General features: G+C 43.9%; 1 protein-coding gene across 2 annotated transcripts in view; it reads left to right on the forward strand.

The window, feature by feature from the left end:
- Positions 1 to 18,500, forward strand: part of itpr3 (inositol 1,4,5-trisphosphate receptor, type 3) — a 91,961-nt gene extending 73,461 nt beyond the window's left edge. For both annotated transcript variants that reach the window (XM_030055315.1, XM_030055316.1), the window contains 19 exons: positions 1 to 115; positions 358 to 575; positions 1,305 to 1,505; positions 2,101 to 2,211; positions 2,385 to 2,480; positions 2,601 to 2,702; positions 2,932 to 3,018; positions 3,813 to 3,923; positions 5,483 to 5,675; positions 5,883 to 6,002; positions 6,619 to 6,791; positions 7,816 to 7,980; positions 9,057 to 9,249; positions 10,922 to 11,038; positions 12,181 to 12,299; positions 13,345 to 13,510; positions 13,709 to 13,869; positions 14,207 to 14,368; positions 16,105 to 18,500. The exon at positions 1 to 115 is cut by the window's left edge and continues 42 nt beyond it. In XM_030055315.1, the coding sequence (XP_029911175.1) occupies positions 1 to 115; positions 358 to 575; positions 1,305 to 1,505; positions 2,101 to 2,211; positions 2,385 to 2,480; positions 2,601 to 2,702; positions 2,932 to 3,018; positions 3,813 to 3,923; positions 5,483 to 5,675; positions 5,883 to 6,002; positions 6,619 to 6,791; positions 7,816 to 7,980; positions 9,057 to 9,249; positions 10,922 to 11,038; positions 12,181 to 12,299; positions 13,345 to 13,510; positions 13,709 to 13,869; positions 14,207 to 14,368; positions 16,105 to 16,221 (2,727 nt within the window). In that variant the 3' untranslated portion in view covers positions 16,222 to 18,500. The remainder of the gene's footprint in view (positions 116 to 357; positions 576 to 1,304; positions 1,506 to 2,100; positions 2,212 to 2,384; positions 2,481 to 2,600; positions 2,703 to 2,931; positions 3,019 to 3,812; positions 3,924 to 5,482; positions 5,676 to 5,882; positions 6,003 to 6,618; positions 6,792 to 7,815; positions 7,981 to 9,056; positions 9,250 to 10,921; positions 11,039 to 12,180; positions 12,300 to 13,344; positions 13,511 to 13,708; positions 13,870 to 14,206; positions 14,369 to 16,104) is intronic.
- The last annotated feature ends 6,444 nt before the right edge of the window (positions 18,501 to 24,944 follow it).

A 24,944-nucleotide genomic window follows, 5' to 3' on the forward strand; every position in this document is an offset into this window, starting at 1 on the left:
AAGTTTTTCAAGGTTCTGCATGAGAGGATGAAGGAAGCCCAGATGGACATAAAGGCCACGGTGTCTGTCAACGTTGGAGAGATGACCCACAAGGCCAACGAGAAGGAGCTGGACGGTGAGGACGACATGTAAACTTGAGTTCACATTTCTAAGTTAATCTGTGTTGCCTTTGGTTTGGTCTAGTTTAAATCTGGCTGCTAGGTTTAGGTGAGTGTATCCTGAGGTTGGCCCATACTGCAGTCATGTGCTTTAATTTCTCATCAGCTGTTTGACCTCCAGAGACAACAGGCTGAGAGCCACAGGGTTGGAAATGTGTGAGCTACAAACTGAGAGTCTCTCACCTGTTTTCCTCTGAAGGTGGTTCTTCAGCGTTGGTTCTGCCTGGTTCAGGAAGTCACCCCCTATTGGTCCAGGGCCAGTCCATCGCCCCGGTGCCCGGCGCCTCCTCCCTGCCAGCCCAGCCAGCAGAGGAGCAGAGGGAGGTGGAGACGGAGATGGGACCAGCTGTCACCATCATGAAGCCCATCCTGAGGTTCCTCCAGCTGCTGTGTGAGAACCACAACCAGGATCTGCAGGTCTGTCACCACTACTGACTGACTGACCGACTAACTAACTAACTAACTGACTGACTGACTGACTGACTGACTGACTGACTGACTGACTGACTGACTGACTGACCGACTAACTAACTAACTAACTGACTGACTGACCGACTAACTAACTAACTAACTGACTGACTGACCGACTAACTAACTAACTAACTGACTGACTGACTGACTGACTGACTGACTGACTGACTGACTGACTGACTGACCGACTAACTAACTAACTAACTAACTGACTGACTGACTGACTAGCAAGCTAGCTAGCTCGCTAGCTAACTTGCTAACTAGCTAAACAGACAAGAAAAAACTAACTAAGTAACTAACTCACTAAACAACCAACAAAAAACAAACTAATTAACTAACTAAATGATTAACTGACTGACTTACTAACCAACTAATTAACCAACAGCCAACAAAAAACTAAGTAATTAACTAACTAACTAACTAAAGAAACACAAAAGTTTGTTATACAACTAACATGCCACTAACAGTTAACTAGGATGTGTAGAGCTGCAGTGAGAACCAACTAACTAACTCAGTCAATAAGTGACTTAATGACAGAGCGTCTAAATGACTCACCGTGACAGAATCACTCAGTAATTAACTGGTCATTTAACTGATTATTAACTACTTAGCTGACTGTGTGTGTGTGTGTGTGTGTGTGTGTGTGTGTGTGTGTGTGTGTGTGTGTGCTTCCAGAACTTCCTGCGGTGCCAGAACAACAAGACCAACTACAACCTGGTGTGTGAGACGCTGCAGTTCCTGGACATCATGTGTGGAAGCACCACCGGGGGCCTGGGCCTGCTGGGCCTCTACATCAACGAATCAAACGTCCACCTGATCACCCAGACGCTGGAGACGCTCACCGAGTACTGCCAGGGCCCCTGCCAGGAGAACCAGGTACCACGCTCTGTCACCGACACAGAACCGGGCAGAACCTCAGGTCATACCATCAGAACATAGAACCTGGGAGAACAACCCATCATCAGCACATAGAACCTGGGAGAATAATCTATCATCAGTATGTAGAACCGGGAAGAACCTCAGGTCATACCATCAGAACATAGAACCTGGGAGAACAACTTATCATCAGTATGTAGAACCTGGGAGAACCTCAGATCATATCATGAGAACATAGAACCTGAGAGAATAATCTGTCATGAGTATGTAGAACCAGGCAGAACCTCAGGATCATACCATCAGAACGTAGAACCTGGGAGAATAACCCATCATCAGAACACTAGATCCTGGGAGAACATCATATCATGTCATCAGAACGTAGAACCTGTGAGAATAATCTATCATCACTACGTAGAACCTGGGAGAACCTCCTATCTGCTCGATATAGAGCCTTGCAGAAGGATCCCCCCTAGAAAAATAAGTAGACTGCACCTCAACAACATTACCGTTTCCAAGACAACATCCTGTGTGTGTGTGTGTGTGTGTGTGTGTGTGTGTGTGTGTGTGTGTGTGTGCGCGTGTGTGTGTGTTCCAGACGTGTATTGTGACCCATGAGTCCAACGGCATTGACATCATCACGGCGCTGATCCTGAACGACATCAGTCCTCTGTGTCGCTACCGCATGGAGATGGTGCTGCAGCTCAAGGTGCGTTCACCTGTCCACACACACACACACACACACACACACACACACACCATTTACACCAACACACACCTCCTACCACAGCGCTGCATACAGACTGTCACTGACTTGCTGAAAGTGGATGCCTGCTGCTGATGGTTGACTGTTGTTGACCTTGTCGTCTCCGTCGTTGCCAGGACAACGCCTCCAAGCTGCTATTGGCTCTGATGGAGAGTCGTCATGACAGCGAGAACGCAGAGAGGATCCTGTTCAACCTCCGACCCCGAGAGCTGGTCAGAGTGCACAGCCTCCCTTCCTTTATTTTCTCAATTATGAAAATATAAGTAACACATTTGTTATTTCAATCAGATAACACTGTGTGCGTGTGTGTGTGTGTGTGTGTGTGTGTGCAGATGGAGGTGATAAAGAAAGCCTATCAGCAGGAGAGTGAGTGTGAGGGAGGGGAGGTCTCTCCGCGGGAGGTGGGGCACAACATCTACATCCTGGCACAGCAGGTACAAACTCAGCTCCTCATTGGCTGGCTGGACAGTTCCGTGCTCAGCTATTGGCTGGGAGCTGATCACTTTCCTCCTGTCAATCAAATGTCTGGGTCACGGTGTTACTCCTGCTTCTGCCTCACAAGCTCCTCCTCTGATATTAACGCACTGAAGTCCTACTTATGTGACTGTTTGTTTGTTTGTTTGTTTGTTTGTTTGTTTGTTTGTTTGTTTGTTTGTTTGTCAGCTGGCCAGGCACAACAAGGCGCTGCAGAGTCTCCTCAAACCTCCCAAGAAGAGCAAAGATGATGGAGAGGAGGGCATCTCCTCCATGGTATCATCTCCTCTTTCTTTCTTTCTTTCTTTCTTTCTTTCTTTCTTTCTTTCATAGTGATATAAACTAATAGCCATGCAGCCTTTATGGCAAGTGGTACTGTAGTACTCTCACAGTGATATTGCAGTAGTTCTGTAGTACTCTAACAGTGATTGTAGTAGCATTGTAGTACTGTAACAGTGATGTTGTAATAGTACTACAGTAGTCTAACAGTGATGTTGTCCGTACTATAGTGCTCTAATAGTGAAGTTGTGGTAGTGTAGTACTCTAACAGTGATGTTGTGGTAGTATTGCAGTTCTCTAACAGTGATGTTGTAGTAGTACTGCAGTACTCTTACAGTGATGTTGTAGTAGTAGTGTAGTACTCTAACAGTGATGTTGTGGTAGTACTGCAGTTCTCTAACAGTGATGTTGTAGTAGTACTGCAGTACTCTAACAGTGATGTTGTAGTAGTAGTGCAGTACTCTAACAGTGATGTTGTGGTAGTACTGCAGTTCTCTAACAGTGATGTTGTAGTAGTACTGCAGTACTCTAACAGTGATTGTAGTAGCATTGTAGTACTGTAACAGTGATGTTGTAATAGTACTACAGTAGTCTAACAGTGATGTTGTCCGTACTATAGTGCTCTAATAGTGAAGTTGTGGTAGTGTAGTACTCTAACAGTGATGTTGTGGTAGTATTGCAGTTCTCTAACAGTGATGTTGTAGTAGTACTGCAGTACTCTAACAGTGATTGTAGTAGTACTGCAGTACTAACAGTGATGTCCTCTCCTGTGCTGTGTTGTGTGTCTGCAGCTGAACCTGAACAACCGTCCTCTGTCTCAGATGTTGAAGTCCTCAGCTCCAGCCGCTGTGATGGAGCAAGACCCTCTGGAGTACTACGACCAGCTGACCGCACAGATAGAGGTACTACTACTGATAATACTACTGTTACTGCTACTGTTACCTCTAGAGTACTACGACCAGCTGACTGCACAGGTAGAGGTACTGCTATCACTTTAGGTCCCTGTCTCCTCTCTTTACACCTTCCCTCGACTATAACAACTATAACGTTATGCTGACGACATGCGACTTTACCTGCCGATCGATCCTGATTACAAACCGGCTTCAAAACCTTCAGAACTGATCAGCTGACGTCAAACGCTGTCAGACACCTTCCTCCAGCTCAGTGACACCTAACCTGAGGTCTGAGGCCCCAACCTGAGGTCTGTGGCCCCAACCTGAGGTCTGAGGCCTCAACCTGAGGTCTGAGGCCCCCAACCTGAGGTCTCAGGCCCCCAACCTGAGGTCTCAGGCCCCAACCTGAGGTCTGAGGCCCCCAACCTGAGGTCTGAGGCCCCCAACTTGAGGTCTGAGGCCCCCACCTGAGGTCTGAGGCCCTCCTCTAGTCCCCAGTTGTTCAATCCCATCTCTGTCATTTACAGAGTAACTCCAAAATTAAATTGTTCGTGTCACTGATCTGGAAGTTTGTTCACACGTTTATCTCATCACGTCTTGACTGCTGCAGGTCCCAGTACACGTCTCACCCAGAAGTCTCTCTGCGGCCTCCAGCTCACACAAAACGCTACCTGTGTCTTTGAGAACTGATTTTAAAATCCTTTTTATCACTTTTTAAGGCCCTGTCTGGTTTGGCACCTGCTTATATCTCCGAGCCACTCGGCCCTTGAAACCAAACTCATTTTTAGGATGCTTGTATTTCTGTTTTTAGTTGTTTATTTACCTTTGGTCTGTTTGTTTTCTTCATTTTATTGTTTTTCGTTTATATTTGTAATTGCTCCTGTAACACTTGCTGTAACTGACACTTTGTCTTTTCCTTACGTCTTATTTTACTATTGTTTTGCTGTATTTCAGTTATGTACAACACTTTGTAACTCTGTTTTGAGAAGTGCTATATAAATAGTTTATTATTACTATTATTATTACTGCTACAGCTACTACACTGCAAAAATGCAAAATCTTACCAAGATTATTTGTCTTATTTCTAGTCAAAATGTCTTATTTCTAGTCAAAATATCTCATTACACTTAAAATAAGACATGATCACCTCAGAAGTAAATTGTTTTTAGACAATTTTCACTCGTTTCAAGTGAATTTTCACTTGAAACAAGTGAAACAAGTTTCACTTGAAACAAGTGAATTTTCACTTGAAACGAGTGAAAATTTGCTTGTTTCATTGGCAAAATTTGCCAGTAGAAAAAGTGAAAATTCACTTTTTTTGTTTCTTGTGAAAACAAGAAACAAATTTTGCCAATGAAACAAGCAAATTTTCACTTGAAACAAGAGACAATTGTCTAAAAACAATTTACTTCTGAGGCGATCATGTCTTATTTTAAGTGTAATGAGATATTTTGACTAGAAATAAGACATTTTTGACTTGAAATAAGACAAATATTCTTGGTAAGATGTGGACTTTTGCAGTGTAGTGAATACGCTGTGTGTGTGTGTGTGTGTGTGTGTGTGTGCAGATCGTGAGAGAGGATCGCAGCATGGAGCAGATCGTGTTTCCTGTCCATCCCATCTGTGAGTTCCTCACTGAGGAGTCCAAGTTCCGCGTCTTCAACACCACCGAGCAAGACGAGCAGGGGTCGAAGGTCACGCACTTCTTCGACCAGGCCTCCTTCCTGCACGGGGAGATGGAGTGGCAGAAGAAGCTGAGGAGTGAGAGGAAACACACACACACACACACTCACACACACACACACACACACACACACACACACACACGCTGATGTGATCAATGTATTAATTCTTATATTTCTAAAAATGGGAGTTAATGTTTACTGCTAGAAATGTATGTGTTAAAGATTGTGTGTGTGTGTGTGTGTGTGTGTGTGTGTGTGTGTGTGTGTGTGTGTGTGTGTGCAGGCATGCCGGTGTTGTATTGGTTCTCCAGGAGAATGACTCTGTGGGGTTCCATCTCCTTCAACCTGGCTGTCTTCATCAACCTCATCATCGCTTTCTTCTACCCGTACGCCTCTGGACAAGGTACTGCTGCTAGTAGTACTACTGCTGATACTAATACTAATACTACTGCCAGTAGTAGTACTAATACTAATACTCCTAATGCCGTAAATACTACTACTACTATAACTTCTCTACTGCTGCCATTACTACAAGTATTACAACTATAAATACTGATACCATCACTCCCTCTACCACTGCTAGTACTGTGATTAATAGTACTGCTATCATTATGACTGCTGTTACTACTACAACTACTGCTGTGTTAATCCTTCTTCTGTTGATACTGATGATAATGCAGTATTTATATTTTTAGTATTTTAGTTTGGTGTTTTTGAGTATTTCTGATGATGATGATGATGATGGTGTTTCTCAGACTTAATATTTGGTATTTCATGTTGAGTTTTTTTTTGTTTTGTTTTGTTTTTGTTTTTGTTTTTTGGTATTATTTTGTGGTCTGAAGTGTCTCTTATATTGCAGAGCTGATTGCCCATTTAGGGACTTAAAAACCACAAAAAAACAAAAAGTAGAACCTTGAACCTAATAATATCACTGCCGTTGTTTTCTTCTGCACTTACTCCTCTCCTCGTCTCGTCTCCTCGTCTCGTCTCCTCGTCTCCTCTCCTCGTCTCCTCTGTAGGAGCGATCGATGACTCCATGCTGCTGATGTTGTTCTGGATCCTGACGGGTCTGTCGGTGTTGGGTTTGTTCTCTCAGCGTTACGGCCTCAGACCGCTGACCGTGGCTCTGATACTGAGGTCCATCTACCACCTGGGCATCGGGAACACACTCATCCTGCTGGGGACGCTGAACGTAAGACAAACTGCATTACCCATCTACCACCTGGGAACACCAACCATAAGGAATAAAGACACTTGGCAATGTGGTCATTTTTCTTGGCATAGAAAACAAACCGGGGGACTTTAAACGACAGCTCACCCTCTAACATTTGATCGATAAAACGTCTCGGCTGTGCGTCACTCAGACAGTTTTTAACCTCCAGGGTTCATGGAAAAAACATGGAATTCATGGGCTCAGAGTTTTCAGCTTTTTCTGGGCAAAATCCAGGAGCTGTTTTTGGGCTCGTACCCGTTCAAGCAGCGGGTTGAGATGGGTGGAGTCGACCGAGATGTGTTGCTCAAGGCGTTATGGTTGTTTGAGTGTTTATGATTCTGCGACCCTAAAACACAGACACATGACTAAAATCTTACAAAGTAATAAAATACGATTTTTCAGATTCAGATTCAGATTCAGATTCAGATTTCCTTTACTGTCATTTCGACATTACATCAGAGATGCACTGTGAACCGAAAAAACGATGCATTGGTCACAATAAAAAGATTGGATAAACACCATAAAAAGTAAAGGAATAAAAAGAACAAGGATAAAAGAATCAGAGAGAGGCAGTATAAATATATAAATATATAAATATGCATGTACAAAAATGTATGTGCAAGATTTATGTGCAGAACCAAACACTTTTACACTGCACTGTAACTTTCAATGTCCTGCTTTATCATCTTATTCTCCTTTTAGCTTCTCTTTAATAATTGTTTTTATGTATGTTTTCCTGTGTCGCTTTCATATTGTTTTAATGCCTTTATGCTCTATGTAAAGCACTTTGAATTGCCTCGTTGCTGAAATGTGCCATACAAATAAACTTGCCTTGCCTTTTAAAAAAAATTACTGTAAAGACATCAAAATCCTTCAGACCTGCTGCCACATGTCTTCTAAACACTCGTCTACAAGTCATTTCTGTGTCGATTATTAATTTACAAAAGTCACCCGGTTTTCCATTTTGAGCCGGGATTCATTTCCATGTGTGTTTTTTCTGCAGCTGATCAATAAAGTTGTGTTCGTGGTGAGTTTCGTGGGGAACAACGGGACGTTCATTATGGGATATAAAGCCATGGTGATGGACGTGGAGTTCCTCTACCACCTGGGATACGTGCTCACCTCCACCCTGGGCCTGTGTGTGCACGAGCTCTTCTACAGCATCCTGGTACACAGCGCGCACACACACACACACACACACACACACACACACACACACACACACGTACATGCAGTATTTATGTGTGCATTCACTGTAATACATGTAAACAGCTCTTATACACACACTATAATGTACATATTCATGCACTGCAAGTATATAATTACAGTACTTACCTGCTATGTGGTGGCATATACACACACAAACAAACACACTTGAATGCTCACAGTAATCCTCTATTTTTGAATTTCTGTTTTAGAAAATACAAAAAAAGGACCAAGAAAAAATGTCCTATGTTTTTATATCACGCAACATTTATTAGTTCCAAATACAACTCAACACACGAGGCCAAGTCCAGACATTATTTTATTTTTGTTTTCTGTTTGATTTATGTTTCTTACTTTATGTTTGATTTTTGATATTTATGTTTATTTGTTTGATTGATTTTATGGATCACTTTTATGGACTTTTATTATTGCTTTTAATCCTTATGGAGGGGAGATTCCTTTTTTTTATTAATCTAACCTGCACAACTCTAACTCTCATGCTAACTCTCCTTATCTATACAATTCAATTCCATCTGTATATTTCATATTCATTGCCATATGTATATTTTCACATGTCATATCTCTTTTTCTAGGTTAGCCCTTATTGTACTTTTTTAGTTTTAGCCTTTATAGTCTTTATTGTATATATTTAGCTTTTATTCTATTTTATTTAACTTTATTGTATGTTTCTACTGTTGCTGCTGGAACACCAGAATTTCCCTGGTTGGGATCAATAAAGTATATCTATCTATCTATCTATCTATCTACATCTTACTCCTGTTCTTGTTGCATTTCTGCTGCTGGGCAAATCAATAAAATCAAAAAAATGAAAAAGTAAATGTGACACAAACACACACACACACACATACACACACATACACACACACACACTCACTTCTCAGCATGAAATTCATTTTTTAGCCTCTTAAATACATACTGTATGATTTTATGGCCTTTAACGTTTAAGAATGTCTGAGAACTGTCGAACCTCTCTCTCTCTCTCTGTCTCTGTCTCTGTCTCTGTCTCTCTCTCTGCAGCTGTTTGATCTGATCTACCGCGAGGAGACGCTGTTCAACGTGATAAAGAGCGTGACTCGTAACGGACGCTCCATCCTGCTGACGGCGCTGCTCGCCCTCATCCTCGTCTACCTCTTCTCCATCGTCGGCTTCCTCTTCCTCAAGAACGACTTCATCATGGAGGTCGACCCGCTGCCGCAGCTCGCCGCCGCAGGTAACCTCCGATCCCTGAGCCCCGCCTTCCCACGGTGCGGCCGACAGTCACACTGTGCATGTCGACACTGCAGGCAGGGGAGCAGGCTTTGGTACGGCCGGTGTTCTGGTCGCTGTTTGTCGTCCCACACTGCAAAAACTCCAAATCCTACCAAGAATATTTGTCTTATTTCAAGTCAAAATGCCTTTATCTAGTCAAAATATCTCATTACAGTGGTCCCTCATTTATCGCGGGCTGTTACGTTCTAAAAATAACCCGCAATAGGCGAAATCTGCGAAGTAGTCAGCTTTATTTTTTACAATTATTCTAGATGTTTTAAGGCTGTAAAACCCCTCACTACACACTTTATACACTTTTCTCAGACAGGCATTAACATTTTCTCACTTTTCTCTCTTGTTTAAACTCTCAAAGTTCAAACCTTCGTAGAAAAATAAGTCCAGTATTATAGAATGAACGCATTCTGTACTGTACAGGAGACACGGCACGGAGGAGACTGATTGACAGTCCCTTAGCCAATCAGGATGTAGAACACAATGCGCGGGCTCTCCCTTAGCCAATCAGGACACAGAACACAATGCGCTGTTTTAAAAAAAAAAAAAAAGCATGCAAAATTGCACTAAAAAAAAATCCGTGAAACTGCGAGGCGGCAAAAGGTGAACCGCGTTATAGTGAGGGACAACTGTACACTTAAAATGAGACATGATCACCTAAGAAATAACTTGTTTTTAGACAATTTTCAAGTGAATTTTCACTCGCAAGAAGTGAAAAGTTACTTCGGAGGTGATCATGTCTTATTTTAAGTGTAATGAGATATTTTCGAGATTCAAGAAAACTTTATTGTCCATCACACTGTGATAGAAAATTGCCTTTTGGTCACAGGCTCTCTCAGTCTAACAACAACATAAAAACATCACCATTTTGACTAGAAATGAGACATTTTGACTTGAAACAAGACAAATATTCTTGGTAAGATTTTGATTTTTTGCAGTGCAGAGGTTTGATGAAGGTAGACGGTCTGTGTCAGGTGTGGAAGAGGCGGAAGACGTCGGCCAAAATGTCGCCCGGACCTTAAACACCTCCAGAAAGTGTCAGAGTTTGTGTGGAGAAACTCATGTAATGAAAGAAACTGAAACTGAAAGTGAAGCGAGCAGCAGGACTATAAGATATTATAAAAATGAAATGAAATGGAAGCTGGTTGATTTATTTTCAGGCTCAGGGGCCACGCAGCAAAACTCAGCTGTGTCCAAACATGTCTGTCCTATTTTGGACGTTTAAACAATAATTTTGTCCCAGGCTACATGACTCGTGTAAAAATAACAAACAGAAAACAGCTCCATTTCCATCCAAACCTCACTGAAGAAAAGACGGTCCTGCAGTGATTCATGATGAAATGATCAACAAAATGAGGCTTCATTCCCAAAATATGAACAGAACGTGCAGCTGGCTCAGAGGTTCAGACTGAAATGAGGCCACGTCACACTCCCTGGAACATTATACAGTAAACAGGCTTCATTCACAAAATGTTAGTGATAGAAATGAATTGTCCACAGCCTGAAAGTCAGTAATTAGATAGAATGATAATATTTTTATTATATGGCAGCTGCTTGTGTTTTCATTTGATTCCCTGTGACTGATGGGATGAGGTGAGTGACCTGACTTGCTTTCCTCTCAGCCTCGGAGCAGAGCGAGGCCTCGCAGGATTTCCTCAAGTCGTGCTCTGCAGACGGCGTGAGCTGCACGGCCGAGAGCAGCTCCGCCGCCGCCGCTGCCGCCGCCGAGGAGGAGGAGGGTGAGCCGCGCCTCCGCACTCACCTGCATGTCATATATAAACTTTATTCCAGACCCAGGTCCATATAAAATACATACAAAAACACAGACAATACAATAAAAACAGCACATACAGGCATCTATTCCAGTGCTTCCATTCTCTGAGTGGCTGAGTCGACACATGAACTCTCTAAGGACAGCATGAAGAGTGGGCACAGCACTGCTTACACACACATATGGCTTGCACTTGTCCATCTTGGGCGCCTAAGTAAAATCCTAAATGCATCGTTATATGCCACCTGGATCTTTCTCATTTTTGCAGCACTGTACCTGCACCACAGCTGTGCAGTATACACTGAGGTACAATATGACCTAAACAAAGCTATCTTGGCATCACAATTGGGCCGTGTGCAATAGTTTTTTTTTTTTTGGTTTTGTTTTTCTCAGCACCTTAATTTGCAATATGCACTTTTGAGCAATGTGCAATCCTCTCTTGTATCTATAACCTCTGACACTATGCAGCAGCACTTTGTATAATATGCACTAGCACTTTTTAAGGGCATTGTGCAATATAGATGGACAATATATGGATTCTGTCTGTGCAGCAGCACTTTTTTGCACGAGCACTTTGTAATAATCACTTTCTCTTTTTTGCACACTGGCTCTGATGGTATGTGCATGTTGTGTATGTCTTGTTTGATTCTGTGTACCCGTTTTGTGTATGACTTGTTTATCTTTTTTTTCTTCCCCTATTCTATATTGTGTTTTTTTTTTTTTTTTTTTTTTTTTTTTACTGTGAACATCAACCTGCCAAGGGACTACGGATGGAAATTAGCCTATGGCTACAGTCTGACATATTTACATTCAATGTTCATTACTATGTACTGTCCCTTTTAATTACTTAAATAAATTAATAAATAAATAAATAAAAATAAATCATCAGTACTCTTACTAAATGTTCGCGCAGGCATGTTGGCTCGTGAGTAGAGTTTGCTGGATGTTATCGTCACACAGATCATCTCTGATTATGTGGCCAAGATGCTTGAATTTGTTCACGACTCCAAGCCCCTGATCTGCTGGAACACTGTGTTACCCACTCGTTCACGTACCTGCACATGTGTAATGATGTTAACAGTGACTGTGTGTGTGTGTGTGTGTGTGCAGAGGAGCCGAACTCGGAGCGGGCGTGCGACACTCTGTTGATGTGTATTGTGACGGTGCTGAACCACGGCCTGAGGAACGGAGGAGGAGTGGGCGACGTTCTCCGCAAGCCATCCAAGAACGTAAAGACAACAAACTGTCTGCCTGCCTGTCTGTCTGTGTGTCTGTCTGTCTGTCTTTCTGTCTGTTTGTCTGTTTATCTCTCCATACATCTGTTTATTAGTCCAGTCATTTTAGGCCCAAATTGGGGTCAACCTAGGACAAACTGCAAGAGAAGCAAACTCAACTGGTTTTGTATCCTCAGTTTGTCCTGAGTGAGGGGGAAAAAAGTCCCAAGAAATCCCATTGGTGGAAAGTTTTGAAAATCACCTATTTATGACCACATATTACCAAAAAACACTGTTTTTAACACACAGGGGAAAGGGGTTAAACATTTTACTTTCAGATATCACTATAAAAATTCACAAGTGGATTACACACACAAAGACAAGAAAAAAAGTCAATTACCAGTTCTTTGAATTATTCTGTTTACACATGCCTATCACACATTATCTGATTTGATATGCGCTAATAAGGAATATAAGGAATAAATGCCAGAAGAGACATTTACACAGTGAATTAAAAGGTTACTATATATATATAGTAACCTTTTAATTAATTTAATTTAATAACCATTTATTCCAATTAGCACATATCAAATCAGATAATGTGTGATATGCATGTGTAAACAGAATAATTCAAAGAACTTGTAATTGACTTTTTTTCTTGTCTTGTTTTGAACCCTTTCCCCTGTGTGTTAAAAACAGTGTTTTTTGGTAATATGTGGTCATAAATAGGTGATTTTCAAAACTTTCCACCAATGGGATTCCTTGGGACTTTTTTTCCCTCACTCAGGACAAACTGAGGATCCAAAATCAGTTGAGTTTGCTTCTCTTGCAGTTTGTCCGAGGGGTTTTCTCATGAAATGACTGGACTACATCTGTGTATTTATTTACAAACATAAACAGCAATACAGACGTGACATATGACATAATGTGACACATTCACTAAACCAGTAATAATGAATACTCAGCATATTTGAGACTACATTGTGTGTGTTTTCTGTGTGTGTGTTTTTTTCTGTGTCTGTGTGTGTGTGTGTGTGTGCGTGTGTGTGTGTGTGTGCAGGAGCCCCTGTTCCCGGCCCGAGTGGTGTACGACCTGCTCTTCTACTTCATCGTCATCATCATCGTGCTGAACCTGATCTTCGGCGTCATCATCGACACGTTCGCCGACCTGAGGAGCGAGAAGCAGAAGAAGGAGGAGATCCTGAAGACCACCTGCTTCATCTGCGGTGCGTTCACTGACCCTCCGGCCGACTGACGGCTGCTTCACTAGCTCACCCGTGATTCGTTCAGAAAAACAGCGCCTGAGTGGTGAAATATACTAGAGCAGCTGAGACTCTGTGGTGAAGTGGTGACCTGACAGTGTGTGTGTGTGTGTGCGTGTGTGTGTGTGTGTGTGTGTGTGTGTGTGTGTGTGTGTCCTGCAGGTCTGGAGCGGGACAAGTTCGACAACAAGACGGTGTCGTTTGAGGAGCACATCAAACTGGAACACAACATCTGGAACTACCTTTACTTCATCGTCCTCGTCCGAGAGAAGAACAAGACCGACTACACCGGGCCGGAGAGCTACGTGGCACACATGGTCAAGGTACACACACACACACACACACACACACACACACACACACATAATCCAACCTGGATTATATAGACTTACATTCATTTCCTGGAGACTTAAGCGAACCCTGACCTTCACCACTGACCCAGAAGTCAAGCCATCCTCAGTCAACAGGTGTTTCGTCTGGTGTGTGTCGCCGACCACACACACACACACACACACACACACACACACACACACACATCAGGCTATCTGCCCTCCACTCAAAACTGTGTGTTTCTGTCTGAAGTGAAGAAGAATGTCCTTTCCATTTCATTAACTTGAGTCTGTGTGTGTGTGTGTGTGTGTGTGTGTGTGTGTGTTTCAGAATAACAACCTGGACTGGTTTCCACGGATGCAGGCCATGTCTCTGGTGGTAACCGACGGCGACGGCGAGCAGAACGAGATGAGGATGTTACAGGATAAACTGTCGTCGACCATGAAAGTTGTCACGACGCTGACCAGCCAGCTGACGGAGCTGAAGGAGCAGGTACACACACACACACACACACGCACGCACACACACACACACACACAAATCATGATTTTTTTTTTCTTTAACAATTTTTGTATCGGCACGCAGACCCAGAGTCGATATTTTGTCTTTATCATAAGATATATGTTTGTTTTATTTGAGGTGAAAATAAACATTGATGTTATGACCTAAACAAAGTGAATCACATGAACAAGAAATGACCCAAAAATCTGCAAGAACTTAGTAAAAAGTGACAAGAAAATGACCCAAAAATTTACACACAAAAAACTGAAGAAAAGTAAACAAACAAACAAACAAACAAGAAATGACCTGAAATTAAGCAATGATAAAGTCCCCAAAAAATAGAAAATAAAAACAGATTTTGCAATTTTCTGGTCATTTCTTTTTTCCTTTCTTTTCTTTTTCAGCTAATTTCCACTTCATTTCCTTCTAACATCTTTACTCATTCCTCTCACGTTTTCAGCTCATTTCTTGCTAAGTTGTCTGTGAGAGAAATCAAGTGAATTTGCTCTCGTTTCAAAGGGCTAATGCTTAAACAAGAAAGAAAGAAAGAAAGAGAAAGGGATCTGGCATCTGTCTGGGTATGGATACCAGATCCGAGTTCGGACAAAAATTAAGTCTGGTCAGTCACACCTGTGGTATTTTAGTGAAACTCTAGTGCGAAAAAAATAAAAACATCTGTTCTGGGCAACTTCCTGTGTAGTGTAGGGCGGGCTGGGTTCGGATCGGGCTCGGGTCGGGCTCAGGTCGGGCTCAGGACGGGCTCGGGTCGGGCTCAGGTCGGGCTCAGGACAGGCTTGGGTCGGACTCAGGACAGGCTCGGGTCGGACTCAGGTCGGGTTGGGCTCGGGTCGGGCTCAGGACAGGCTTGGGTCGGACTCGGGTCGGGTTGGGCTCGGGTCGGGCTCAGGACAGGTTCGGGTCGGACTCAGGTCGGGCTCAGGACAGGCTCGGGTCGGACTCAGGTCGGACTCGGGTCGGGCTCAGGACAGGCTCGGGTCAGACTGGGGTCGGGTTGGGCTTGGGTCGGGCTCAGGACAGGCTTGGGTCGGACTCGGGTTGGGTTGGGCTCGGGTTGGGCTCAGGACAGGTTCGGGTCGGACTCAGGTCGGGCTCAGGACAGGCTCGGGTCGGACTCAGGTCGGACTCGGGTCGGGCTCGGGTCGGGCTCAGGACAGGCTCGGGTCGGACTTGGGTCAGACTCGGGTCGGGCTCAGGACAAGCTCGGGTCGGACTCGGGTCGGACTCGGGTTGGGTTGGGCTCGGGTCGGGCTCAGGACAGGTTCGGGTCGGACTCGGGTCGGACTCGGGTCGGGCTCGGGTCGGACTCGGGTCGGGCTCGGGTCGGACTCAGGTCGGGCTCAGGACAGGCTCGGGTCGGACTCAGGTCGGACTCGGGTCGGGCTCGGGTCGGGCTCAGGACAGGCTCGGGTCGGACTTGGGTCAGACTCGGGTCGGGCTAAGGACAAGCTCGGGTCGGACTCGGGTCGGACTCAGTTGGGTTGGGCTCGGGTCGGCCTCGGGTTGGGCTCAGGACAGGTTCGGGTCGGACTCGGGTCGGGCTCAGGACAGGCTCGGGTCGGACTCGGGTCAGGCTCGGGTCGGACTCAGGTCGGGCTCGAGGACGACGCTCCCGTCTCGGGTTCAGACAGAAAAATGCGTCCTGATCTGAACTTCAAATCTGATCTGTGATGTACTGATGGACTGACTCCACTTCCTGTTTCCTGCAGATGACGGAGCAGAGGAAGAGGAGGCAGAGGATGGGATTTGTTGACGTCCAGGCGGGAGCGAGCGCCGCGCTGCCCCCTAGTGCCGCCGGAGGAAACCACCAGATCTACAAGACATAAGGACGGAGTCGCCCGGAGCCTGACGGACTGAAGGGGCTGGCAGACTCTCCCTCTGCTGCTGGTGGAAACAGGAAGTTATCTAACAACACTAGAGCTACTAAACATAGAGATAGACTGATGTTCCTCCCTCAGCCACCAGGGGGCGTGGCCGTTTCTGCACGTTTTTCTTTCCTGTTTGTGTAAAAAGGCTTTTGAGCAGCGGACGCCACCTCAGCAAACCATGACTCATCACCGCCATCAGCACCGAGTCTGCGCTTCTCAACCCTCAGGCCGTCAGGGACCCCCAAAGTCAGACCCTGTTCCACAGGATTTAGTCTCAGGGATCCTAATCCGATCAGATTTAGTTATTCCACAGCTGTCTGTACTGTAGATTAGCAGATTAACAGTGAAGAGTCAAAGCTGTGACCTGATTGGTCGGTCTAATATGTGCTAAACTTCAACTCCGTGACATAATAGTGAAATTAAAAGACCCCTGTTCTCCTGGGGACCCCACCTGGAACCCCCTCAAGGACCCCTGGGGGTCCCTGGACCGCAGGTTGAGACCCACTGACTTCTGGTCCGTGTCCACAGGTGTGTGTGTGTGTGTGTGTGTGTGTGTGTGTTTGATGACAGTTCAGTGAAATCTGTCCTCAGTCGTTTCAAAGTTTCTCTGAAGTTTCCAGAGGCGGCGAGTTGTTCTGGACGCCTCCTAATTTGCATAAAGTCGCCTCGACCTCAGCTTTATGCCAATGAGGAGACGCCGACGGGACGCCGCGCCTCTCGAAACGCAGCGCTACCAGAATGCATTGCAGGGCTGCTTACAGAGACAGTGAATGAGAAGCGTGGAGACCGATCCTGTGGACACGGACCGTCAGCGGAGAGCGCAGCGTGGCTCCAGACATCTTGTTTATTTTATTTTATTTTATTTTTCATTAATAAATGTGTCACTATAAATTATCAAAAATGTATTTATGTGGAAAAACAGACACAGATGTGACAGTTGGGGGGCTTACAGGTGATCTGGCAGCCATATTGGAGGTTCTTGGTTCTCTTTGCTGGTTGATTTGGGGTTGAGATGTCAGCGTGTGAGCTAGCTAACGTAACATCTGCTCGGCTAAAACAGATGTTTTTCTGATTGGACATTGTGGATCAAATCAAATGAGAGCCTCAGAGATGTGAAGGCGTCGTGGGGTAATCCATGGTGAAACATGAAACAGCGTAAAGGCAAAGGTTACAGCTTTCCTGGTGACTGAAAATCAGTTTCTGACTGACACAAGTTTGTATTTTTCACCTGAGGAGTTTAGACAGGAAGTCCCGCCCTCCACAAACCTTCTCACCAATCATAAAGACTTCTCATCCACCTGTACACACCACGTGGCTAAGCTAGCTTTCATCCTTCCACAGTTTATCCCAGAGAGACGTTGAAGCTACTGAGAAAAACAAGTTTTGGCCTCGGCACCAAAAGTTTGGGTATTAAACGCGTCCAAAATATGAATTCTGTGTAAAGATAAAACATAATAACAAGAGAAATTTCATCAGCAAGAGAGGCTAATCTGGAAAATCAGGCGAACTCTCACCACCACCAACAGGAGCCCTTTCAGTTTTGCTGAATTAGCCTGGTGGCTAATCAGCGAGCTAACAGTCTGGTGTGGCTGAGCCGACTCTTCTGAAAATACAAACTTGTGGTGTTTCTGCGGTGAACCTCCAGCATGGAGCCGCCCCCGCTACGGAAACCTGGGAGGGAAATGTGACGCCTCAGGTCAGAGGTCAGCATTTCAATGTCATACAGGGTGTTGACCAGATCAGTGTGTGTGTGTGTGTGTGTGTGTGTGTGTCAGAGAGATGTGAGAATACTGTTTGTTTCATACCTGGTATCAGCTCACTTTAAATGCAGTCATTTAAACGAGTAAATTATGTAAATAGAAACTGACATTCAGCATTAATGTGTTAGCACGCTATGCTACATGTTAGCCTTCACATGCTGAATGCTCTTCAGTGGTTCTTGCTTGAATGTAAAGTGACTTTGAACACAGTCGTGTGTTTTCGACAGTAAGGCCAGAGATAGTGTAGTTTTTTAGTAATATATTGTTATTCTAGTTTAATATTTATAGAGCGAGGAGCGCCACTTTAAGTAACACTGTCAGCGAGTAGCGACACTGGATATGTGAGTGAGCTGCGTTCAGCTAAACGCTAACGCTCGCTAACACAGGTCTGTGTAATGTTCATTTTTAATGTGTGTGTGTGTGTGTGTGTGTCGGGGGAACAGCAGACAAGACGAAGACCACACATCTTCAAACAATAAAATTAAAATATGTACAATCAAGAGGAGAATGCTTATTTTGTAACTGATTGTTTTTGAATTCTGCAAATTTTTCGCTTGAGTTGAAAAAAAATTCAACTTGCAAACACATGAATGATGTGAATTTCACACGTTCACGTCATTTGCAACGTGGAAATTTGCATCTGCTTGCATCTGTGCATCAGCTTGGCATCTCATCATACCACCTTAAAAACTCTTCGCTTCATGGACGGAGGCAGGGACTTGCACAAACACACGACTCATGTTAACAGGCATGAATTTGTTTTGTTAGGTGCCTTTTTTTTTTAATCACAGTGTAACTCCCCGGAGTTGAATCACGGACACGAGGCGTTCTTGGGTTTTAACAGGCATTTACTTTACTTCTGATGCCGTGTACAAATGAATAAATACAAACTTAAATTAGTCCCATACAATGTGTTCTCGTAGAGAATAAATATCAAACAATTAAATAAACAAAATACAAATGGCCAAAAATGGACAAAATACAACTACCTTCAGTTATAAGCTCTTATTCTGATAAGGAAAAATATTCATACAATATACAAGTTCACCGCAACATAAATGGGTCTATCGTTCTATAGAGTGGTGAAGTCCCGCCCCTTCCGGGGGGCCCCCATGGGACCTTTTGGAGCGAAAAAAATGAATGGTGTTCAATGGACAGAAAATAATTATTTTCTGGTCCCCCGTCGTTATGCCATGGATTACACAAATGTTGTTTATAGGCTTAAATAACAAATTTTCATGTCAAGAGTTTGACCGTTTATTGCTCCATTGTTCAGTTAAATGCTGTTGAGAAAACACAATTAGAAAGACTACATGCTGTGTCGCGTATGTGACGTCACGTCATCGCCGTTTCCCTCCATCCAGATTCAAGTCAAGATGCCGGTGTGTTTTGTTCCCGATTGTCCGCGTCTCCGAGGGCTGACGGAGCGCCGGGCCGGGCGGGAGGGCGAGCGGACCCCGGCGTCGGGCGGAAAAACTCAGAACCTCAAAAACTCAGAACCTCAAAAACTCAGCGCGGAGCAGAGAAATGGCCATGTCTGTTGTAGGCTTCCAGTGCGGGTGGTGATGTATATCATTCACACCGAGAGCAGCGAAGAGTTGTAGTTCACAAAGCGGCTCACACAAAACCTAACATTATTCATATTCTTCGCGCTAAATTGTAGTCTTCTTTGCGTGAAAAATTATCTTTAAATATCACAAACAACATATGTGAAATCCATGGCACAATTCAAACGGGACCAGAAAATAATTTTTATCTACCCATTGGATCGCATTCATAATTTTTTGCTTTTGAGGACCCATGTACCGGAAGTGGGAGGGCGGGACTTCACCACTCTATTACTGACCATAGCAGACCATAGCGTGCTAGCTTGTTAGCACACTACATAAACAATAAGTCAGTAGAGAGCATAGAGCTAACAGCATACATCATTGGCCACATTAAACTCGCGGGAGTGAACAAAAAAAAAATCTTCAGCTTTATTCCGCTCTAACAATGCTTGTGTCGGCAGCTTACAACTGTGGATCTTCATGGAAAACAAACAAAAAACAGCAACAAACTTAAAAAACGTCCTCCGTGGCTCTAACACGTGTGTGTGCTGTGCAAGTACGGCCGGCAGTTTTTCCCCTTGAGCTGCGAAATTTCAACTCCCGTTTCAGCTCAGGTGAAGATTTCACGTGTTTTTTGTCATTTGTGATGAGGAAGTTTGCATCATTCACACGAGCCGGTGCAAATTCACACGTGTTCATATGTTTGCATTGACTGCCGCGTCGTGAGAGGCTGAAAACACAGTTCCACTTCACATTCAGTTCACATACTGTAACGGTCAGCGCATAACAATACTTTATCAGGGTGTGAGTCAGTATTTTTTTTTTTGTTCAGGTCGTCCCCGTACATAAGGTCCAAAAAAAATGAGGAACAGAAATAAAACCCTTTTTTTGAACCCATAAAAGAACAGAACCCAACGCCAACCAATCCAAACAACACAATAACACCACCAGGAATTTTCAATTCAAATCAAAATGTATTGCGGCAAAACATAGGCAAAGAATCAACCAATAAACCAGCACAGCAAAGGCAGCAACACACACACACACAAAAAAAACAACAACAAAGAAATCAACCGCCAGTCCAATCCAGAAAAACAAAAGTCCAGTCCACAATTTCAAAACCCCCAACCAAAAATCCTCGCACAGTCTCTTTCTGTAAATCAGTTCAACTCATTCCCAATTTCAAAAAAATAAATAAATAAATTCAGCTCAGTTCAGTTTAGTTCAGTTCAGTTCAGTTCGTCACAAAAAAAAATAAAAGAAGAGAAAAAGGCAACAGAAATAACCCCCTGGATTCACCGGAGTTAAGAAGAGAAAAAAAAAACAAACATTATTGGATTAACATAATGATCAACGTGCTGCTTCACCCACAGAATCATCAGTTTGCTGTACGTTCTGTTTCCCTCCAGGGAGACTGAACAGCCTCCAAATAAAATGTTGTTGAGCTCCAGCCGACTAAACATCTGGGCATCTTAAACCTCGTCTGCATCAAAGACAACAAACGGTTTTCATCCAGTCGATGAAAACTGTCCACATTTCAGTCTTTTTTAGCCATCAGCTTGTCTTGAACAACACAGACAATCTACTCTAGCTGAAACCAAACTCAAGTCAAACTTATTTCAAATAAGATTTCATCTCATTAGAGATCATCTCATCGAGCAGTGTGTCATGGTTTTGCCCAGCGTGACAGTCATCATGCTGTGTGTTAAAGCTGTTACGGCATCATTTGGTTTACCACAGTTAAACCAAATTAAAATCAAAGCAAATCATAGCACAGTATTTTGTATGGTGGCGTGTCATAATGTAATTAATACGGCAGGTTTTTGTGCCTCATAGTAAAGTATGATGGGTAACACTCTATAATAACGTCCTGTTAAACACAGTATGACATCACGTGTCCATGTTTGTATATGTTGTCATATCACACGCCGTCCACCAGGAGGAGCTGCAGTTTTAGAGCAGAGGAACTTAACAGGGATCCAGACAGAAAGTTACAGAAACCAAATCCCCTTTTCAGTTTTGTCAAGACGTGAATTTCAGCTCCACATGATCCGCTGGGAGGAGCCAGGCTAACCACTCCCATAGACTTCAAGTCTTTATGCTAAGCTAACAGGAGATGCTACCCATAGGAGCTGAACCAGTGGACGTCCAGAGGTGGAGACGGTGTCCAACATCTGGACTCAGTCTGGGGAAGATGAGAAAAAGGAGCTCACCCAAAATGTTGGAATATTCCTTTAACAGCAGCAGCATGTTGCAGGTCACCTCGTCGTGTGTGTGACGTCACATGACCTGTGATGGTGTGTCATGAACACACTGACATGCTGTAACATACTGTGTCACGCATGGACGTGTGTGTGTGTGTGTGTGTGTGTGTGTGTGTGTGTGTGTGTGTGTGTGTGTGTGTGTGTGTGACTGGCTATAAATATGGTTTATTGTTCTCAGCTCCCGCTCATGCCTCTGTTAATCATGGTGTGTGTGTGTGTGTGTGTGTGTGTGTGATGTAATGTAATGTATATATGTATACATGCTAATCCATGTATATGATGCATTATTCACAGATTTCCACTGAACAGGTGTCTCATGGGTCCTGCTAGCTACAGTAGATGTAGTGTGTGTGTGTGTGTGTGTGTGTGTGTGTGTGTGTGTGTGTGAGCCTCCAGAGCTTCCAGCAGGCTTTCAGAGCTTTGCAGTGGAGCCACAGTGGAATGTCGCCCCTAGTTACTGCCTGACCCACCCGTCACCCACCTCTGTGTGTGTGTGTGTGTGTGTGTGTGTGTGTGTGTGTGTGTGACCCACATACCCAGTTCTACTAGTCAAGGTCACTTCTAACGAGACTCAGACTCTGTCCTGTCGAGGTTTGTGTCTTTTGAATGGATCAACGTCTTCTGATGCTCCAGCTGTTTGCTGCACTCTGAAACACAACGTGTGTGTGTGTGTGTGTGTGTGTGTGTGTGTGTGTGTGTGTCTCACTTTTTTTAAAACACAATAAATAAACAAATAAATAAATAAACTAAAAGACAAAATATATTGTGTTATAATGTACCGACATTAATGAGTTGTGCTGAAAAGTGGCACAGAGGTGCATCGTCCCTGAGTGTGTGTGTGTGTGTGTGTGTGTGTGTGTGTGTGTGACATCCCAGTGGTGTGTGTTGACGGTGTGTGTGAGTGCAGCAGAAACAGATTCAGGTCTTCACACACTGACAGCAGGTCAAACTGTTTGATTGTAATTATTAGAGATGCATGATGATATCAGCACGTCATCGTTATCGGCTGATATCAGCTTCAAAATAAAACATCCGAATGAAATGAAATGGAGACTCCTGATGTGACGGGCCGAGACGAGACACAGGTTGAATTGATCAGGATTTTCTCAGAGAGAGAATCATCCGAGCCTTTGGAGTCGGATGAGTCTCTCAGTTTTGTTTGAAAGTGTTAATAAAAATAAATATGAGTATGGCAGCTTTTACATAAACTAAGTTGAAGTAGTTTTAGGTTTTAGTCTTATTTTGAAGAGCACTGTGCTTTCTGTCTGCATCTGCCAGTGGGACTTCACAATAAGAGCAGCTACATAATAAGAAAATGTTAATTCCACTACAGTAATATAATGAATAATTAATGAAGTAAGTGTGTGTGTGTGTGTGTGTGTGTGTGTGTGTGTGTGTATTTTAACCTTGATTTTGAATTGAATGCTTCCATTTTTCTTATATGTGAGAAAGCGGCTGTATTTTATCTGTGCTTGCATGAGTGTGTGTGTGTGTGTGTGTGTGTGTGTGTGTGTAGGTAGAGAGACACGCGGCTCAGCTGTTTCCAGTGCCTCCTCCTTGACTTTTGTCCTTCACTGCTTTTTAAATCAGATCCATTACAGAGAACAGACTGTGGAACCTTTCACAATAAAAGCTCAGACAGCAAAGACGGGAAGAGGAACCTGCTTCTGCTTTGTTGCTTCTATTTTTTGTCATTTTCCAAATTTCACAGTAAAAGCTGCACCATGAAAAACTGCAGTGAGAACTGTTTAGACTCAACTGGTGAAAATTGTGGAATAAGTGTGAGAACCATGTAGACTCAACCATGATATTCCACAAAAAGATCCCAGCTAACACAGTTACTGTTTGGAAAAAGGAGCTCAGGGACATTTTTACTGCACTACTTCTACTTCTACTGCAGTCACATACCAGCAGAGGAACAGTACTTCTACTTCTACTGCAGTCACATACCAGCAGAGGAACAGTACTTCTACTTCTACTGCAGTCACATACCAGCAGAGGAACAGTACTTCTACTTCTACTGCAGTCACATACCAGCAGAGGAACAGTACTTCTACTTCTACTGCAGTCACATACCAGCAGAGGAACAGTACTTCACATACATCACAACCTCCTGCCTTGGTTTTGTGTTCAGGTTTCATCGACTCTCTGAAGCGCCTGAAGGTCACACAGGAGAGAATGTGGGCGGAGAAAGCAGGAAAAAAGTGTTTATGTTCACAAACAGCAACGTCCAAATTAACATGCAGCACCTGAACGTAACATTTAATTAGCCAAAACTCTATCAGCTTCATTTATTAGAAAATGAGGCTGAACCCATGAATCTTCCCGCAGGGTGGGGTCCTGTTGGGCTCGGACATCTGGTGTGTGTGTGTGTGTGTGTGTGTGTGTGTGTGTGTGTGTGTGTGTGTGTGTGTGTGTCCCCTGCATTAGCACCGTCCTGAGTGACAGTGGTGGGGTGGAGGGGACGGTGGCGTCTGTCTGTTGTTCAACAAAAATAAGTTTATAGCTCCCAGCCCATTGTTCTGGGATACACAGGGATTGTGTGTGTGTGTGTGTGTGTGTGGCTGCTGTGACAGGTGTGTATGCGATCTGGCTCATATGTACAAGGTTTATGTAGTATTATAGTGGCATTAGCACTGTGCACATGGGGTGTGTGTGTGTGTGTGTGTGTGTGTGTGTGTGTGTGTGTGTGTGAGACACAGAGAGAGTAAGTTAGTTATGTAAATGGCATTGGCTTGTCTGGTATGGCAGTGTGTGTGTGTGTGTGTGTGTGTGTGTGTGTGGTGAAAGATGCTCTACCGCAATCATACAGGGTGCATGAGGCAACGGTAAAGTGTTAGAGGACTGTGTGTGTGTGTGTGTGTGTGTGTGTGTGTGTGTGTGTGTGTGTGTGTGGCTGGTCTACTGGGCATTATAATGGATGAGTGAGTCAGTGTTTAGACTTCACCCAAAGTCAACCTGGATCAGAGACAGAGACAGCTGGACTGACGGAGAGAGGAGAGAGGTGTAGAGAAATGTAGAGACAAAAATAAAGCGAGATAGGGAGAAAGCAAAATTAAAAGGAGTGGTAAAGTGAGAGAGAGGGAGAGAGAGATAGAGATAGAGAT

The sequence above is a fragment of the Myripristis murdjan genome, chromosome 7, assembly GCF_902150065.1.
Source record: "Myripristis murdjan chromosome 7, fMyrMur1.1, whole genome shotgun sequence".
Taxonomy (NCBI): domain Eukaryota; kingdom Metazoa; phylum Chordata; class Actinopteri; order Holocentriformes; family Holocentridae; genus Myripristis; species Myripristis murdjan.